This window comes from Ptychodera flava, chromosome 17 (genome assembly GCF_041260155.1).
Source record: "Ptychodera flava strain L36383 chromosome 17, AS_Pfla_20210202, whole genome shotgun sequence".
Taxonomy (NCBI): domain Eukaryota; kingdom Metazoa; phylum Hemichordata; class Enteropneusta; family Ptychoderidae; genus Ptychodera; species Ptychodera flava.
In genome coordinates this window covers 3,092,881-3,108,868 of record NC_091944.1, presented here as the reverse complement: position 1 = coordinate 3,108,868, position 15,988 = coordinate 3,092,881, and the positions used below count along the sequence as shown (strand labels likewise).

Below are 15,988 nucleotides of genomic sequence, written 5' to 3'. Positions count from 1 at the left end.
AGGTGCCCTATAGTTTAATGTTGCAATATTACAAATAACTTATAAAAACAAATGTGTTAGGTACAATGAAAAGCAGATGAGATTACATTTGCAGATTTCAAAGACAGTACTTCACCATCCAATTGTCCAAAATTAGTTCCAATCGTGTTAATTGTTCAAAGTTTCGTGGAGGAAAGTGTGAGGAAAACTTTAAACTGTCTGTTTCGAGGCACATTTTAATGAAGTCGGCACTGCTGGTCGATCGATTGGAAGACATCTTTTCTTTTACATTGGAAGTGCACATATAGGCAGCATCCATGGATCTGTTTTCTAAAATATTATCTTTCACTGCTATTTGCATATGTTGCCAAAGTACCATATTACCCGCCCTTTTTTCCCAAAGATATGTGTGTAGAAAAAGACTGCAATATCCGCGTTGGTATATTTACAGTTGCATTACTTGTATCCCTGGAGGGCAGGGCCGTACCTACAATTATTGCCGCTAGTATATACACTGTGTTGACTCGTTGAACGCACGCTTTAGAACTGCAAATGAAGCTATTGAACTGCAGAGGATGGGGTATGGTGCATCAACTATATGATCACAAATTCCGAAAAGAGAACATTTTAAGCCCTACTCTCCTCAATAAACTGAACATCATAGTATTATAGGCCACCTGGGGTACCATAGTCCAGTGCCGCTTTCGAACCTATAATATTATGTTCTGTACATATTTTGAACTAGCACATAATTTTCAGACCTTCTCAAAAATGAAAAAAGAAAATGAAAAATAACTAGAGGCACTGCGTGTTCCGTGTAACTGTGTCCAACCATTCCGAGTTACAAATACATGAATCATCCGAAAGAGCGAATAGCTTCGCAAAAGCTTGGTCAGTTGACCTCGTATATGAAAGTAGCACTTATAACCTGGGTGGAGTAAAACAATTTACATGAAATGGCGTATTGTTTCACATGTTACCTTGCACATACAGCTGCCACGGAGCTGTTACACTAAGCATTCAAAGAATGTTCACTGAAATGTCTGTTTATACAAGTGCTGATATTTGTACACGTGCTTATACGGAACTTTTTATTATTATACAGTGCGATAATTTCCTCGATATTATGCTGTTGTGTTTCACTGTAGAATTAATAACATTGGCGTCTGCAAACGTGGAGATATGATATTTATTTGAGCACTATTGTGGTGTGAAGAATGAAAAAGTTTACAAAATACTCATAAGTACAATGAGTTTGCGAGGTGTTTTCTGCCTTAATGCATCAGCTTTTTGCCAATATTCTTTGTTGTTTGATTTAAATATAACCTCAAAATTTAACAAATATTCAGCAACATTTGAAATGTGAATAGTGAGACAGTCCCCTTTCGACTTTGCTTAACAAGTTTGAAACATGAAATTTTGAAAAAAAGAAGCCTAAGAAAACGCGACTTGCGCTATTACGTTTGACACAACGCACACGGAGCAATGGGTCAAAAAAGAATTCTTTCAAGTTGAAAATTACTCTCATTTTGCCACACGATCACATCTGATTGGATTTTGAAGGATGTCACGGAGGGTTTGCATCTATAAATCGGCTTCTCGCTCACGCTATGTTCAAAACAGCGACTGGTATCTCATAAATTGCTATCTTTGATGGTGGTTATGACCGTGACCTTAATGAATTCTTTGCGTGTCGGAATGTCTACGTCATCAAGATAATAGTTATAGCTCATGGATCACTGACGTCATATATTTGCATGATAATAAGTTGCTTAGTTTTAACAGGTGGTCTTTTAAAGAGAACGTTGAGCAAAGACTATGTGTAATAAATATACTAAGTGAGGGTATTTGAACAATATTTTGCTATTATCTTATTCATATATTATTTTCTTTCAATAAACATGACCTAAATTTATTTGTTCGTCACAGTGTTTGCAACCGGAACTCGAATAAATTGTTAATATGGAAAGGTCATACGTTCGATGTGATAAACATACACAACATATGTGCTTGGCGACGAGCGTGGGTGGCATAAGTGGAGTGGTGACTGTTATGCCACCGGCGTGCGCCGTCTTGTCGAGGAGATCTCCAACTCGTCGTATGTCGATCCTTTCTGGATGACCTCGTGCCTCATACCAATTAGTCATTGCAGATGACAATAAGGTGATTACATTTGTACGTTAATATTGTCTTTATTGCAGCCAAGGTAAGATGTTATTATGTCAACTCTTCTCAAAAGTCTACTTGCCTTCATCGTAAAGGCCATATTGGTGTCCTATTTTTAAATCTGTGTATTAATCGTATACTCAGGGATGCGACATTCGATTTGAAAATATGATCTTTTTATGTTCATCTCATTTCACTTGTCCGTCCTGATTTCTAGTTCTGTATTTTTGAATTCGATTTTCTTTCCATATACTTCGTATATCTACGGGGCGCAAGTGATCTAGTGTGGTGTTATGTTACATCGCGGCTGTTTTGTCGTCATGTGTACGATTATAACTCTGTGGTTTACGTATAACCGAAAAATGTTATTCCAAAGTGGTTGAACTGTAGGGGAAATTTGTTCATGTTTTTCTTTGCAACAGACGAAACAAGAGAAGTAAGATGCTAAATCACGTGATTTGATGAGGAGTTTGTAGTTCATCAGTGTTACTCTGGTTCCGTAGTCATTTGTACAAATAAACTCACACATCATATTCTGACAGAGGAAGACACGAATAGCATATCATAATGAGAATGTGTAGATTTAGAGAGAGTTGCCATTGTGTCGTGCATACACGCATGCATACATACGTACACGTACATGCTTACTTACCTACATGCATGCATACACATAACAGACTGAATAAGGGAGCCTTCAGTAATTACAGGGGGTGGGCCGGGGGAATTGGGGGAGGGTCACTTTTTAGAAAACAGTTCAAGGGGGAGGGTCACTTTTTATAAACCTATCTTGGGGGAGGGTCACTTTTGACAGAAGCTGATATTGGGGGGAGGGTCACTTTTGACAGAAGCTGATATTATGGCCAAAACTTTGATTGTCCGTGTGATATTTCCTGAATAGGAAATCACCGACAAAATATGCACACACTTATAGACCCCTGTGCATAGTGAATCGACATTTTGGTGAAATTCCAAAATCAAATTTCTTGCACAACCATGGACTTGTAACCACTCTAGTCTTATCAAGAACAATAATCTTAATAATCAAGCATACATAAATGCACAGATTTATCTAATTTTGTACTGAAAAAAAATTATTCATAGTTTCATCATAGACCCCTATGCATAGTGAATCGACATTTTGGTGAAATTCCAAAATCAAATTTCTTGCACAACCATGGACTTGTAACCATTCTAGTCTTATCAAGAACAATAATCTTAATAATCAAGCATACATAAATGCACAGATTTATCTAATTTTGTACTGAAAAAAATTATTCATAGTTTCATCATAGACCCCAATGCATAGTGTATTGAATGACATTTGGTGAAATTCCAAAATCAAATTTCTTACACAACCATAGACTTGTAACCACTCTAGTCTAATCAAGAAAATTAATATCAATAATCAAGAGTACACAAATGCAAAAATTTACCTATTTTTGTATTGGAAAAAACTATTCATAATTTCATCATAAACACCATGGATAGTGAACCAACTTTTTAGATGAAATTCAGAAATCAATTTCTTGTACACAAATGTTCATTTTACTTCCCTATTCAAGCAAAGTACATTTAAATACATTATCAAACATATATAAAATACAGATATAGCATGTTTTTGTGGGGGTAAATTGTCAATAATTTGCCTGATAGACTCCTTGTCTTATGATTTGATATTTTTGGATGTAGCACTAAATCAGCTACATCTTGCCTTCTTATAGTTGCACAAAATATGGTGACCCTCCCTAAAATGTATGAAATACCATATCTCTTCAAAAATTCTTGCGTGATAAATTGCGACTGTCTCTCCAAAAACACCAGCCCTCCCCTCTGTAATTTCTCCCTAACATAACAATTGAACCAATTGTTATGTAAATTAGCTGATACTGTTTTAGTTATTCCCGGGGAGAATACCGCAGTGGTGGGGGGGGGGGGGTCAAGTTTTAGAATGGCGCACAAGGGGGAGGGTCACATTTTAGACAGGAGGATTGGGGGGAGGGTCACATTTTACGGTACAGGTGTTCGCGAAATTCCCCCGGCCCACACCCCCCCGTAATTACTGAAGGCTCCCTAAGTATGTAAAAGATGCATTACCAAATGAAAGCCTCAACTGTGTAATTCGAAAGCATGTTCAAATTCCACTTCCCCCCTAGAGTATTACAATTATATGCTTTCTTGGACTTCTCTTAATCAACCGCCTTATCGCTTGACCGTCATTTACTTAAAAATCTTGTTCTTGGAATTACGATAAAAACGCCTTCGACGAAACGCAATTAATCATAAGCTTATATCATCATTTCATATACATTTGCTCCACTGAGAGACCACTTTAAGTAAAACACCATCATTACTACTATCATATCGTTGAGCGTCAATTATTGTTGGGAAAAAAAAAAACAATAAATACGGCGATAATACCACAATGGCCCTTCACTGTGACAAATGTATATAGGCATTGGGAGAGACAACCCATTTTCAGCATTCTCTGTGCTACTTAAGCTGTTAGTTCCGCTATTGCAAACGTTAATTGATTTCTTCCCCTGCCGAATCAATGAAGTGTTTATTGGTGTCGATAATTGGAGATTCCCGTACCCTGCCGTGTGTATCACACGATACCAGCATGTATTTGCGACTATGACCGAGAAATCGACCGCGCCTTTCTGGCTTGGAGTAGTCATGCTTCCACTTCGGATATGCAACATTCGCGAAAACGTCTGTTTGAAAAATCCTGAGGCCAGTTCCAATTTTGAATATAATTACTCGGGCAATATTGACACTTGAAAAAACCATATGCCATTTTCCTTTCAAACGTTGTATGTGTGGCTATTTTACTTCTTCGCCGACAGTTTGCTTAACGAACAAATATTGATTCTAAACAGGGCAACAATTTGGTTGCACAACCGATCTCTGCAATACCCTTGAAAATTTTGAACGCATGTATTTAGTTGGCAGATGGCACCCGTAGAGTCACAGACAGTAGAGTTCCTCTACCGTCTACGATGGTAGAGTATTCAATGAATCGTTTTATTTTAACAGAGGTCATGGACATTTTTTATTTTATTGTCCTTTAAAGAGCAATATACCTCCTTGAACTTGTCATAGACTGGCGAAGTACAAATATCGCATATATTACAAGATGTCAACAATGAATCGTTGTAAAAATGTATCATACGTTGAAATAAAATGTCTCAGTGAAATGCACAAGCCACGGCGGTCTAGCAGTTTAACATGAAAGTTTAGTATTGTAAATTAATGTTACATTGTTGGATGTTGGGGCTGGATATTGATGCATAATCATGATAGTGATCGATAAGCGGACGGGTGAATGGATGGATAGATGGGTGGGTGGGTGGATGGATGGATGGATGGATGGATGGATGGGTGGATGGGTGGGTGGATGGATGGATGGATGGATGGATGGATGGGTGGGTGGATGGATGGATGGATGGATGGATAGATGGATGGATGTAGATGGATGAATGGATGGATGGATGGATGGATGGATGGATGGATGGGTGGATGGATGGATGGATGGATGGATGGATGGATGGATGGATGGATGGATGGATGGATGGATGTGGATGGATGGATGGATGGATGTAGATGGATGAATGGATGGATGGATGGATGGATGGATGGATGGATGGATGGATGGATGGATGGATGGATGGATGGATGGATGGATGGATAGATGGATGGATGTAGATGGATGAATGGATGGATTGATGGATGGGTGGATGGATGGATGGATGGGTGGATGGGTGGGTGGATGGATGGATGGATGGATGGATGGATAGATGGATGGATGGATGGATCGATGGATGGATGGATGGATGGATGGATGGATGGATGGATGGATGGATGGATGGATAGATGGATGGATGTAGATGGATGAATGGATGGATGGATGGATGGATGGATGGATGGATGGATGGGTGGATGGATGGATGGATGGATGGATGGATGGATGGATGGATGGATGGATGGATGGATGGATGGATGGATGGATGGATGGATGGATGGATGTAGATGGATGAATGGATGGATTGATGGATGATTTCACAGACGGTTGACTTTTGTTGTGTATATGACAGACAGCGAGAGACAGTCAATGAGAGAGAGAGACCAAGAGGAAGCGAAGAAGAGTATTATCCCGTCTATTGACATGGTAACATTGTGTTAGCAGTAGTGTTTATGTATCTTTGCAATCTAATAACCCAATCGGAAGTTTATGTAGAGGTTTGGTGGTTTGAGTATACATTATGAAAACGCTGCCAATACATTGAAAAAGGTTGTGCTGTATGAATTCTTCTTCTCGCGTCTGACAAACGTAATATCGACATGAATAGACACTTTACAAGTGAGTCCAAAACAATGGAAAGTTATGTATATCAAAAATAGATAAAAACTCGGGAATGGGGGGGGGGAGGAGAAAAACACCACGGTGGTAATACTCTGTAATTGCTCACACCATGGTGAAATTTAATTTCGATACTCACATTATGTTTTTAAAAGGTTTCTATTTTCGTTCACAATGAGGTGACCTTTATAAAATTCAAAAATGTAGGAACATTTCAATGCACTGATTTATATTCGCACACGTGCCGAAGCTGAATTCCGACAGATTCGTGTAAATGATTGGTCTATTTGTAAGTATAGAATACATTTTGTCTTTTCACTCTTTCTTAAATACATCTGTGAGAGAGAGAGAGAGAGAGAGAGAGAGAGAGAGAGAGAGAGAGAGAGAGAGAGAGAGAGAGAGAGAGAGAGAGACTGGCAGACAGACAGACAGACAGACAGACAGACAGAACAGAGAATGATAGAAAGAGACTGACAGACTACTTCAGACAGAAGGGAGGAGGGGAATGAGAGGGGAGGACAAAATGTATTCCTACTGCAAATAATTCGTATCAACAGCTTTCATTTACCTTCTATCTGACCTAATTCTAGAACCGACAAATTATAAATTTTGCTTAGTTTATATCCATATGGTACCTTATTTTCACATTTTGATTGATTGGATAAAATGATCAAGCAGATAACACATCAGACTCCCTTTTCGATCTAGTACCAGATATTGTGGTAACGCAGGGCATTGACATGAAAGGAACAAGAAGTTTATCGATCGATTCTGCACATGCGCTTCTGATGTGTCGTAGAGAAGGACAACTCACTGTATATTTTGAATATTCATTTTTACGAAAAAATGCGCCCCCTGGACAAATTTTCCATAAATGTACGTTCTAATAATTTTACCATTCCCTATTAGGTTTTCTCTGTCCCGTCTTCGTTCGTTATAAAAGTGTCCTTCATCTCAGAACTTATTTTCGAGTTGAGGTTGTACTATTTTAAATTTAAAGATAAAACTTAATGTACATCGGCTTAATGTCAAGAACGCACCTCGGGGACAGACATTCGGACTCTCAAAATTTTACAATTCTCTTCTGATATACCACTTGTGGGGGTTCATTTTAAAGCTCTTGGTGAAAGAAAACTTTTCACTGTCTTAGTTTTTCGAAATTCGAATTTTTTTATTTTTCTCCATAGAGTTAACACAGGGATGGTGGCCACTTTGAATTTCTAATATCGGTAAATCTTGGGTAATTTGTTTCTCTAGTACCAAAATTTGCACGGTGACCCCCAATTTTTATTCTTGATTTTGAAAGAGAATGATTGAAAGATTCCTTGAGGAAAATTAGAGCAAAATTTAAGTCTTTCACTTTCGAGGTGCATACTACATCGGCTTAATGACAAGCATGCGTACATATCAAGACATGCGCATACTCTCGATTGCGGCTTATTTACAATGCACCACTACAAAGTCGCTATCTTTTCAAACTATTTCAGTTCTTTCTGTTTCAGATGAGCAAGTATACATGTTCTATCATCTGCTCACTGAAACATGTAAAATTGTCAGTCGTCAGAAACCCTTACTTCAGTAAGCAGAACAAGACAAAATTATTCTCACGCGAAGCAAAAACAACCGAAATAATTTTAAAGGGGTTTTAGATATATCGTTCTATAGTAGACACTAACTCCCGTGTTTTGTACATGTGCTCACAACGAAGTTGCCCCTCCTGCCCTACACACACAGCGCCTCATGTGATTAGCCCTGTACTGCAATGTGTTTAGCAGTAAGAGAACATAAATTTTGCTTTAATTTATGAACATATGCCCTACGAACGAAGCATTACAGCGTGTAAATGTTCTCTTGTGGTGACCTTATAGAAATAACAATCGTTCGTTTTGCACATACACACAGAAATGTAAACAAGCCTATGTTGCGTATCCTGAGAATAGAAAAGTTACAATACCTATATCGACAGTGTAGGTTGCCTATTTGCAGATCACCTTTTACTTGAAGACTATAAAAAGGAAAAAGAAACAGATCTAACCATATAAATTTCATACAAGATTTGTTCGAATAAGTGGTCAGAAGCATTTTTTCTATGTGTACATATATATCCTAAATAGACTCATTTAGGAATTGATATGAACCCATTTTTTTCTCAACAGAATATCTGTTTTGCCGTCAAATCTCTGAGATCATGGTTTTCTTTCCCTCGCTCGTATTTGTACTGTTACTTCAACATGGACCAACGAATATTATGGCAGGTACGTTATTGCCGTTTTAAAATGCAGACCGCCTTCTCGCGCACATTTTCTGTAAGGTGGAGCTTTAGGCTATAATTTACAAATATTTTAAGTCAAACTATTAGCATTCGCGACGTAGATTTGGCTCGAAGAAAAAGGCGGGAAATTTCTTATTTCAATGGCGGGTGTTTCGTACAAAGTGTTGTTCGTCAGTGTTCGTGCATTGTGGCGTCACAACCTTAGGATACTTCACTTTGCCTCAGTATGATTGATGGCCGTCAGTAGTTGAAGACGGAAAAAAGAGAAATTCCTCCACTAGCACTGTAGATAGGTAGGGGAAAAACAAGCTGTTAGCGTTTCGTTTGATGTCACCATAGAACACACGTGTGGTTGTCATTTCTTAATACACTGAATTTTGCTCGATTTGGTAAAACATTTAGCCTTCTGGGAAGAAAGACTTTGTCGGAACTTTCCGGACTTGATATTTCCTAGCTTTCCTCAGAAATATTCGATTGTAGATATGTGTTGTCCCTCTAGTTGTTCTTCGTCTTCGAAAATAACCGAATAAATAAACCTAAACGTGTTCAAGGTCAATTCTATTCCAAATATGCATACGTCAGAGAATTGTACATGACATTGGTAGCATGGAAAATGTTTTCGATTTATTCTGCTAAATTGTGTATCGATCTTTTCTATGGACAGCCCCAACGTGTGACGTCACACTTACCCAAGCTACGGGAGAGATCGAGTCTCCGAATTACCCTGGTCGCTATGGCAATAATTTGGACTGCACCACTGACATAATTGTAGAAGAACGGCATATAATTGTAATATACTTCGATTTTTTCGAGATTGAACCACCAGAAACTAAGGAGAACAACACCCTGGTGTGCTATGACAAATTAACGGTAGGAAGCACGTACAATCTATACTGCATTGGTGTGGTCGAATGCTAATTATACAGCGCCCTCTGTGTTGATTGTAGCGTAGGTAGCCTTCGAGGTGAGATGAACTGCATTTAAATAGTCAATCTTGAGACGAACTAACATATGGTTTTCGCAAATCTTGACGAGTCTAACACTTAAATGGGGTGGGCCTCTTAATTATTGAAGTCTAATTTATCTAATTTTCGAATGGTACGTGGTTTGTGCTGTTCATTCCTATTCCTGTCAAGTAGCGAACGAAACGCCTTCATGAAACAAATGCCCGTCTTCGCTCATTGCACAGTCATGTTCTGAGTCCTATTATGTCGGTGAATCGAACACTTTTCACCGAGACATATCTTTATCTTGCTGTCATTTAAAATGTTCATATGCCCTACCCAATATAAGTAGAAAACTCTATTTCTTGTAATTGTCGACCGATTCAGTTAGATACACCACCATTCTACACCGTTTTCAAGGCGTTTTTTTCTTCGCGTTGACTTCGAAGCCCACATGTATAAGTGGTTAGGTGTCCAGACACTTTTAACCCTTTGTTACCGATAGCATCATGCGGAGATTTAGACCCGATTCGAAAAGGGAGGCAAAGAGTTCCAATTTGGACGATATTGCCTTTTTTTAATTTTGCCAATAAGCTGTTTTTATGTATTTTCTATTATTTTGTTGTGTTTTTTAAATACTGGTTCTTGTTCTACTCCGAAACTCATGTCAAAATGCATTGTGCTCAACTGGTGAAGTAAACCTGTACGCATGCGATGCCTAATAATAGTATTCAGTTACTTGTGTTAATGTAGTATGCACCCCGAAAGTGAAAGACTTAAACTTTTGTTCAAACTTTTTTCAATCATTCTCTTTCAAAATCAAGAATAAAAATCGAGGGTCAACGTGCAAATTTTGGTATTAGAGTAACAAATAAGCCAAGATTTACGGATATTTGAAATTCAAAATGGCCGCCATCCCTGTGTTTACTCTAAGGAGAAAAATAAAATTTTCGAATTTCGAAAACCAAGCTGGTGAAAAGATTTCTTAAACCAAAAGTTTTGAAATGAACCCTACAAGTGGTATATCAGAAAATAATTGTAAAAGTTTGAGTCCGAATATCTGTCCCCGTTGCGCGTTCTACCTTAACAACTAAATTAGTGTCAACAATCAACAATAGTATTGTGTACTGTACACAGTGCGATGTTTTTGGCGTGTCTGATAATTTGTACTTCAATATAATTTTAGAGAAGAAAAATGTGTGCATGTTTTCTAGAATATAAACAGTGAAACTAATATCAAAAGCCTATCATTCTTCAATGCTATAATTCAACGATTTTTATTTCGAATATTTTGTCATCTAGATAGTTGACGTTATTGCCAATACGTCGCGGGAGTATTGTGGGATTCACGATCCTTTCAACTACACGTCAACTGGTAACCACGTTCAGCTGTTGCTGCACACAGATGCGATGGTCAACAGGAATGGATACCACGCCATTTATAAAAGTGTCTGTAAGGAACCTGATTTCGATAGTCAAGAGTAATATTATTGATTTATCAAAAGGCGGTAATACCAGTCGTTACACTTAGTGTATTCTCTTTTACCCATTACCACCCACTTTAAAAGAATTACTGATGATTCTATTTCATTGTCCAAATGTTTCATCTCTCGTTTCTCTATAGCGTATTTTAAAGAATACTAAATTGTGGCATTTTGACGTAGTAGTCACCCTGATTCCAATTTCAGTTACACCTACAACAGCGCCACCAACCGAAGGATCACAGAACAGGACTACTGGTATGCATGCGACAACAGGTCGGCCAAATGCGACTGTTACACCGGCTGGCTCAGACTCTGGCCTTTTGACACAGGCGGAAAGATGGATGAACAAACCTTGGCTTTTAGTATTGCTCGGTGTGACAATGACAACAGTTGTCTTCTCCCTCGGAATATTTATATTCTGCTTCTGTTTCGCTCGCAGAAGCGGGGACAAGGATACAATCAGGTAGATTGCAAAGTTTTCTCTTGGTATAGACCACAATCACTCCGTCCTTGTAGCTTTATTTAATAATTATTGCCTTTCGGGTCGTGCACTGTCTTCTTCTCTAGTTGTCCGAGAGCTACAATTATTGCAACTACTTCAAGATGTACGTTGCTATTTACCTCACGACAATTTATTGGGCTCTTCTAAGATAATTGGGGCCGTAGCCTGCGGCCGATTTGATTAAGATGAAATTTAAAGTAATTACCCAAATCCTAGTTAGGCGAACAAAAAAAAATTGTGCCGTTCCGATAACCCGACCTACCCTACTTTTTACCTGCCGACCCTAAACTTTTTAGAGCTACGTAAACACGGAAGTAAAAAAGAAAGAAAAAACCCGTAAAATCACGCATTCGTTACTTGGCATTTGATTTTTGCTTGAACGAGGATGTTTTTTATGTTTTTTTCCCTTTTATATGTATGATACATTTTTCTGGAAATGTTGTGGCCAGTGTTTGACCGCCCTGAACCCCTGAAAAATGCATATTTAAAAATAAAAATATTTTGGAAAAAAAAATTCCTGCCGACCTACCTACCCTATTTTTGAAAACAATGTTATCGGAACAGCACAATTTAATTTTTTTAGCCTTAGCTAGCCTGCTAAGCTAGGTTCTGCCCCCTTGGCATTTTGGTCAGGCTACGGCCCTGCTGCAGTTTCGTAGCTCTGCAACTCCCCTAGAAGATTTTTTGTGTTGTTGAAATCTTAAAGGGGCGTTGCGGGGCTACGAAACTGCAGCAAGCTACGGCCCTGATAATTATCATCGGTAGCTAGACTAATTAATCTCCATATCCATCACCATATAAATGGACAGATTATTGTACTCCATCGTTGAGCTGACAGTTATGATTACGGCAATGTTCGTTTCTTTGCACTTAGTTTCCCGCTTTCCAGTACAGAACATCATCTCTGTTTTAACTGTATAAATATAATGTCGATTCCCATTTTTATTCTTTACTCTGTGTGCAGATTGGTCGGACATTACAGATCCACTTCGAACGACTCACCGCAGTGAAGATGCACAGATATCGTGCCAATACGCATGGTTTCTGTTCTACCGTGTTGACGCTTTGTAATTATACTATCCCTGTCCATTTTTTGTAATCTGCTGGTTCTTGTCTTCGCAAAAAAGCGCAAGGGAAAGATTCGCATTCAGTTGGGTCTGTGGAAACTTTTTATCGTCACACCGAGGGAAATTATAGAAGTAGTGGACGTTGAGGGCGTGGTGAAAGCCTGTCGCCGAACGATTCTCTTCAGTTTGGGTCGTGGCCTGCACTTTCACGATTGTTCTATCGGGTTACGAGGATAAAACAGACCAAAACACAATTTTGGGAATACTCGATACATCCAAATTCCTTAAGGTCATCTTTTATCAAATCGATGATAAGGTCAAAAGATGTAAACGTGCTAAAAAAAGAAAAGAAACATAATTGAGATAATGTCATTGGTGGAGCCCCAAATCGGGCAAATTGAGTTACCGGAACATCATTTTTGGCGGTAGCACTGTTTGTGTTTTGTTTTGTTTTTTACAATGGGCATTGACCTCACAGAACTAGGCATTTTCTAAAGTAATTGTATAAATTGTCAGTGTTTTTTCAGGGCTCGAAATTAACTTTTTTTCCCTGGTAGTCCAGTTGGGCTACCATTTTCTGAAGTTGGTAGCCCAGTGACAATGGCTGGTAGCCCATGCATATTTTAATTTTTTTGGATTTTTTTCATTGACAAGAGAAGAAGAAGCTACTTTTCAAGATTCTGCCCATGAAGTGATTTGTTAGTCATTTGATGTGAATACTTGCACACTTTTAATACCCAAAGAAAACTGGTATAATTGACGACAGTGACACTAAAACGTTCGGTGACCAATCATTGTATTGACAACCCGTTTCATTCTAAGAGTTGCATGCCAATTTTGATAATCGTCATGGCAATGACCACCACCTTCTCAGCAGGGCTAAAAACAGACCATGGGCTTTCTGTAGTAGGGAGGAGTTTGTGATTGATACATTTTCATTGGCCATCATTTTCTGTGCCTGTCATCCAATTACATCAGTTGAGATATTGAATCTTTGTAATGCAAAGTTTCATCGCAAGGTCGTCTTTGTATTTGCAGAACAAAGTCATAGGCTGGTGTTACTGTGTCCAGCATTTAGTTCGTCCAAAAGCAAAATGGCATGCTAAGTACTGACTGAATCTCATGTCCAAGGCTTTGGTAGTCCATGTGGACTACCATTTCATGGACTTTGGTAGCCCCAGGGAAAAGTTGGTAGTCTGTGGACGCGGGACTACAGCTAATTTCGAGCCCTGTTTGTTTTCCCTGCAGTATACGAACAAATTTTGTGAATATAAATGGACTTTTACCCCATAACACGATTGGAACTAATTTGGGATAATTGGATTTTCATATTTTTAAAATTTAAAAAGAAAAACAGATGAGCTTACCTTTGCAGATCGAACGTACATTACTTCACCATCCAATTATCCCAATTTAGTTCCAATCGTGTTGCCATGGTTTCACTCCACGTCGCGCTAACTTTTTAATAACTTTTTGCCTACCAAGTCTAATTTTAGTAGGCGTGTTTCTTAAAAATTATGACATAGTTCCATGTTTAATGTTTTTATATGTTTGGTGTACGGTGTAGGATGTGAATAATGTCGTAATATTTACTCATTGTAACAAAACTATCATATGTTCTAATTTTGACGCTCTCAAATGTATATTTATCTATTCAATTCACTCCTTGACATGATAGATATAATCACGTGACTTCTCCAGAACTTAAATACCCCGGATAATATACAAGCAGCACTGGATTCAGAAGCAATATGACATGTCATTCAATCATTTACAATGGGGTCAAAGAAGGCAAAATATTATTTTTACCATCGTAAATGACAAGGTTTCAAAAATTGGGTAGTACTAGTCGAAAAGAGTCGAAACACATTGTAATATCTTACATTATATCATACCAGTATATTGATGGCACAAATACAGCGATGTGATTGGTCAAAACGTAAAATAACCGTGCAATATTCGCGATATAGTATAGTTTGAACACGCGCTTGCTGTCAGCTAGAGATCTTTTATCCACGCCAGAATTTCAATATACTGTTATGATATACAAGCAATAAATCACACCCAGCGACGGTATACCTCTCGGTATATTTTCTGGCTCCACATTACCACTGAAATGTAAATTTTGTATTTGCCTGTTATGACTTGTGAAGTGTACTACTACTTTTCATGGTAATAAACCAACCAACAACTCACTCTATATATGCTCTCGCTATCACTCGTGCATATATGTCGTGAACTGGTCAAAATCTCATGGTATACCGTCGCTGGGTGTGCTTTATTGCTTAATGATGCACTGTCTCATGCAATTTATCACAGAGGAACATATAAAATTGACATTATAATTCTTCCATGGTATCTTAGTATTTGAATTCGCAACAGAACTGTGACGCTGTCGCGAAGGAACTATCATTTGTATGTATCTCAAATGAGGGCGTACTTTGACTTTAATCTGAGTACAAAATGGATACCAAGCTAGTTTCGGTTTTGAGTGGAGGCATGCATCACCAATTTCCAACTTTTAATTTTGATCCAAAACGACAAAACTTTTCTTTGGCATACTTTTTGAAGTTTGAAGATTGTAATTCTGAACCATGTATTGATCTGAACTGGTAAAGTAAAATCCTTGCTATATTTTTGAAATGTAGTGTAAAAGAAAACAGTCGGGTTGCTTGATATACATGCTTTGTTATATTTCATATATATATATATATATATATATATATATATATATATATATATATATATATATATATATATATATATATATATATATATATATATGCATAATTAATGATGTACAGGATGATGTAAGGGTCAAAGGTAAGGGACAACGCCAAAATTTTGGTGTGCAATTTGGTTCAATACCAGTCATTCTTCAATAGACACTAGCCCTTTAGGACTCTCAATAGGATAAGAGATGGACCATTAGATCTTGGGAGGGAGTGGTCACAATGAAATTGTGAAAAAAAATTTTTACTATTGTGAATTTCTAAAAAAATTTTTTGCAATAGAGATTAGCTGTGCAATTTTTTTTCAGAGTAAATTTTCAGATTTATAATTTTTCTTTTGTTCGTCGCTGTCTGAGGATAAAGAGGGCAAAGATGTGGTGCGAAGCACCACAAGCGACCGCACAAGTGGTCACGGGGGGAGGTAAGGAGGGGGTGTGCCCCCTCCTGCCGTTGGAGCTTTTGAAAAATAGAGATTAAAATGG

The 15,988-nt window shown here is 38.0% G+C and overlaps 1 protein-coding gene across 2 annotated transcripts; it reads left to right on the top strand.

Annotated features, from left to right (window-relative positions):
* Positions 1-1,973: 1,973 nt before the first annotated feature.
* Positions 1,974-15,454, top strand: LOC139115163 (neuropilin-1a-like). Of its 2 annotated transcripts, none has more exons than XM_070677082.1 (6): positions 1,974-2,142; positions 8,662-8,760; positions 9,442-9,647; positions 11,024-11,174; positions 11,410-11,668; positions 12,672-15,454. In XM_070677082.1, exons 2-6 carry the CDS (start codon positions 8,694-8,696, stop codon positions 12,715-12,717), a joined length of 729 nt encoding a protein of 242 aa, XP_070533183.1. In that variant the 5' UTR covers positions 1,974-2,142; positions 8,662-8,693; the 3' UTR covers positions 12,718-15,454. The 2 variants fall into 2 exon arrangements, with proteins under 2 accessions (XP_070533183.1, XP_070533182.1); XM_070677081.1 differs by having other exon boundaries at positions 1,975-2,185.
* The last annotated feature ends 534 nt before the right edge of the window (positions 15,455-15,988 follow it).